At 33.8% G+C, this 4,957-nt stretch overlaps 1 protein-coding gene across 3 annotated transcripts in view; it reads right to left on the bottom strand.

The window, feature by feature from the left end:
• Nucleotides 1-1,099: 1,099 nt before the first annotated feature.
• Nucleotides 1,100-4,957, bottom strand: part of LOC106881158 (protein YIF1B) — a 53,781-nt gene continuing 49,923 nt past the window's right edge. For all 3 annotated transcript variants that reach the window (XM_014931448.2, XM_014931447.2, XM_052971759.1), the window contains exons 8-9: nt 4,738-4,831; nt 1,100-3,237 (exon numbers count right to left, since the gene is read on the bottom strand). In XM_014931448.2, the coding sequence (XP_014786934.1) occupies nt 3,085-3,237; nt 4,738-4,831 (247 nt within the window). In that variant the 3' untranslated portion in view covers nt 1,100-3,084. The remainder of the gene's footprint in view (nt 3,238-4,737; nt 4,832-4,957) is intronic.

The following is a 4,957-nucleotide window of genomic DNA, read 5'->3' as shown; positions in this document are numbered from 1 at the left end:
CGTGCGGGTGACACGTAAAAGCACCCACTACACTCTCTGAGTGGTTGGCGTTAGGAAGGGCATCCAGCTGTAGAAACTCTGCCAAATTAGATTGGAGCCTGGTGTTGCCATCCGGTTTCGCCAGTCCTCAGTCAAATCGTCCAACCCATGCTAGCATGGAAGGCGGACGTTAAACGATGATGATGATGATGATGATGGACCCTCATAGCCATTCGATGTTTAAATAAAATCCCATTATATTTTCATAACTGAATATTATTAGGAATTGTATATAAATAAAATTAAAATACTTTGTATATTGTAGAAGTACAAGTAATTTATTGCAGATAAATTTTAACAACAAAATCTTGTATGGATCCCCAAGGGCCATATAGACTCTGACTGAGAACTACTGTTTTAGACTGTAGGCTATAGATTTGCACCTAGATCAATGAATATTTGCATAGAAGCACTTTTCAAGAAGAAAATAATACTGTATTTGACTTTTTCTATAACTTCAAATAGGCGCAGGAGTGGCTGTGTGGTAAGTAGCTTGCTTACCAACCACATGGTTCTGGGTTCAGTCCCACTGCGTGGCACCTTGTGCAAGTGTTTTCTACTATAGCCTTGGGCTAACCAAAGCCTTGTGAGTGGATTTGAAAGAAGCCCATTGTATATATATAAATGTATATGTATATATATGTGTGTGTGTTTGTGTGTCTGTGTTTGTCCCCCACCCCCACCAACATCGCTTGACAACCGATGCTGGTGTGTTTACGTCCCCGTAACTTAGCAGTTCGGCAAAAGAGACTGATAGAATAAGTACTAGGCTTACAAAAAATAAGTCCTGGGGTCGTTTTGCTCGACTAAAGGTGGTGCTCCAGCATGGCTACAGTCAAATGACTGAAACAAGTAAAAGAGTAAATGACAGCAAGACAGGGCACTACTGCTGCTAATCCTAGATATACAATAAAGATGGAGTGGCCATGAGTGGAATGCTTTGATCACAGATCTCTTTGATTCTGGCTAACCAACAAATTTTGATGGAGAGAAAAACTTTAGAAGAAAAAAAAAATGGAAAAATAGATAAGAAATAAATAAAATCAGATAAAGAATGATATTCAGAAAATCATACACTTTTATTTGCTTCAGATGCAAAAAGTCATTGTTGGTTTTTATAAACATTTACCGAAATATTTCACCCCCAACAGAGATAGTTGTCTATTGAATTACTGTCATACTGGACATTAAAGTAATGCTAAAGATTTGGTCTTTCTTGAGTGATTCCAAAGAAACTACATAGGAGTATGTAGTTTCTTATTTCATTCTCTGGGCCTGTGGAAGGATTTAATGCATAAACATTGTAGGTTAATGACACTTTCATTAATCTCAGCAGTAAACCATTTTTATTGTTGTTTTATGTTTACCTAGGTAGACTGTGTCATTGAAAGTTGAGTGTCTTCCCCAAGAATTCAGTGCACACTGATGAAATACAAACTATCATTTGGCCAACAAACTGGCACAAATAAATGCAACATTAACTTCATTTTTTTCTTTTGATAAATTGTCATTCACACAACAGAAACACAAGTCAATATATGATTTCATTCATTCATATAGAACAGAACAAATTGTTTTTTTTTTTTTTACTGTGCATATTCCTTTTTTATTTACATATAAAATTACTCCATGTTAAGTATGAGTTGGAAAATTATTAAAATGTTCCCATTAGCATTTAATATAAAGTTCTGTAGCAGAAGCTCTCTTTCTAATGGTCCAGCCACAATCACAAACTAGATTGCTTCTCAGTTAAAAAAAAGGGAGCTATTTTACTAGTTTGATGAACACTGAACAAATTTCACAAAAAAAAAAAAATAAATAAATAAAACAAAGGTAGTCAGCCATTAATCACTGTTGATCTCTGCAATGACGCATGAGGACATTATACAAATAAGATACAGATAAGCAAAGTTGGAGCATAAATTTGTCTTATTATCTATAAGATAATAAATTCATTAGCCTTCCAATCACCAAATTTTTTATTTAATAATTAATCATCTTTTGAGGTCTGCTTTTTTTCACATCAAGTTCTGTAAAGCTTTCTTCAATCAATACTTAACATTTTCCAAATGTTAGGACTTGACTGAGTGATTCTGAAAGTCTTCAATCAAACACTGACATCATCCCAACCACACTCACAACTAGAATGACATAACATTGGCATCTATACTTGTGTTGCATCATCTGGTGTCCTGACAAGAAGAGTAATGTTTAATGTAGCCAGCACAAGAGCATAGTGCTGTACCACAATGTAAAGATTGTAACACTTGTGATGGAAGTAAAGGGATTTATAAAGGGTCTAACAAGTCAGTAACAGAATTTTTTTTTTAGATAAGAAATTCCCTAAACAAAAATAATTTTAACTGTTTTTGTTTTTTTTTGTAGGTTTTAAATATTTTCCCCCCCTTTTTTTTAAAAATCTGAACAAAACAGGAAAAAAATTTCAGTTTTACTAGAAGCAAGGGTTTTAAAAATATATTGTTCATTGCAACAAAATAATAATAAAAAAATACAGGTTAAATTGAAGGAAACAGATTGAAATTTAATTAAAATATAAATGGCATTTCATAACGACAGAAGAGAAGCAACAAGAAAATATTTGGTTTTGAAAATAAGGTGAAAAAAGAAGTAAACAATAAAGATATTTAAGATGTAGAATGAAATGCTTTTGACTATTATTATCTTTTCTTTCTTTTGTTATTTTTGTGTAAGTAGCATGTCATGTTGTGTGAAATATCTTAAGGAAATGGATTCTAGAAACTTAAAAGATGTATCTAGTGATAGTTAAGCATAACGAAGAGCACATGTTTAAGAGCTTATTTTTATATATGTGAGTGTGTGCTTATATGCATGTGTGTGTATGAATACATGCCAGTATTTATGTCTTTAATGTGTGTATGCTTTTATATGGATATATGTTTAGCTATAAGCCTTTATATGTATAAGTGTTACTTTGTGTATCTCTATTCATATTTAAAAGCATGTGTGTGAGTGTGTATGTGCATGTGTTCCCACCCAAAACATCCAGAAAACATATCAAAGCCTTCAGTGGGGAAATATGATATGGTATGTTAGCCATCCCATTAATATAGGTTGCAACAGAGATATGGAAAGAATGAAGTAAAGGCTGCGTTTGCTTCCTCGGGTAAATCCATCAGAGTCTGCGTGCGGCAGGATCTGGATCCTCAAAGTTTTCACCTGTAAATAGAAAGAGAAAGAGACAATGTCAAATGTGTTGTCAATCGAATCCCACTAAAAACAAGACCCTTTCAGTGTCTCATAAGATGTCTGCCTTCATCAAAGATCCAGTATTTTTCCTACATTTCGGATGTGGCTGTGTGGTAAGAAGGCAGTGAGATGGCAGAACAGTTAGCACGCCGGGCGAAATGCTTAGCGGTATTTCGTCTGCTGTTACATTCTGAGTTCAAATTCCGCCGAGGTCGACTTTGTCTTTCATCCTTTCGAGGTCGATAAATTAAGTACCAGCTACGCACTGGGGTCGATATAATCGACTTAATCCATTTGTCTGTCCTTGTTTGTCCCCTCTATGTTTAGCCCCTTGTGGGCAATAAAAAAATTTAAAAAAAAAAAAAAAGAAGTTTGTTTCCCAACTACATGGTTCTGGGATCAATCGCTATGTATCTTGGGTAAGTGTCTTTTACTATAGCCTTAGGTTCAAAGTTTTATGAGTGGATTTGATAGACAGAAACTGAAAGAAGCCTGTCGTATTAGCGTGAGAGAATCCTATGATGAATACCTCCTATGTGTTTAAATGTACACTGTATTTATACGAAGAAAAATATATAGTCTCTGGACTAAATTTTTACATGCTAGGCCACTGGTGGTAGAAATTTCTAATATTTTTATTACCCTTCGATATTATTGATTATTGATAATTCTTTTCCTGGATAATTTTTGAATTTTAAACGCTGGCATTTATTTATTACCAATGAGGAACTGCGCTTGCACGGTAGATTTGGAAAATTAGATTGTATAAGCATGGGGCATATATTGGATTGCCTCATGTATATATGTTTGATCTGTGTGTACCTACTGATGAAGACTTCACCTTGCAAATTATTTTATTTTATAAGTCAGAAACTAATTGGATCAGGAACTAAATGGTAAATGTTTTTATTTTTCATTCCTTTCAAAATTTTATCTCTAATAGTGGTTTGGAACTTAGCTGTTCTTTCTAGCGTGAGAGAATCCTACGATGGATACCTCTTATGTGTTTAAATGTACACTGTATTTATTTATATATATATATATGTATGTATGTATGTATGTTTGTATGTGTGTGTCTTTGTCCCTCACCACTATGACAACTGGTGTTGGTGTGTTTACGTCCCCGTAACTTAGCAGTTGTTAGACTGTCAATGAACATGTTTGCATGTGTGTAAATCTATATATGTATAATGGTCTCAAATTTTGGTACAAGGCCAGCAATTTCAGAGGAGGAGTAAGTCGATTACATCAACCCCATTGTTTAACTGGTACTTATTTTATCAACCCCAAAAGGACAACAGGAAAAGTGGACCTCAGTGGAAATTGAACTCAGAACCTAAAGACCGAGGAAATGCTACTAAGCATTTGGCCCAGCGTGCTAACAATTCTACCAGTTTGTTGCCTTTATATATATATATATATATATATATATATATAATAATAATAATAATAATAATAATATCTACTTACCAAGAAGTATGCTGTTGAAAATGTAAACCACAACAGTGAGAAATAATAACCAGTTTTCTTGAATAATAATCCAGCCAATAAAATAACTATCATCCTGGAAAATAAAATGAAATAAATTATTAAATTTAATTCCTTTCAAATTTCTGATTATAATAGTTCTACTTGTACTAATCGTGCAATCAAATGTAATAGCTAACATGCGTTGCCATGATCCTTGATC

Source organism: Octopus bimaculoides, chromosome 11, assembly GCF_001194135.2.
Source record: "Octopus bimaculoides isolate UCB-OBI-ISO-001 chromosome 11, ASM119413v2, whole genome shotgun sequence".
Taxonomy (NCBI): Eukaryota; Metazoa; Mollusca; class Cephalopoda; order Octopoda; family Octopodidae; genus Octopus; species Octopus bimaculoides.
This window is presented reverse-complemented; position numbering and strand designations above follow the sequence as displayed.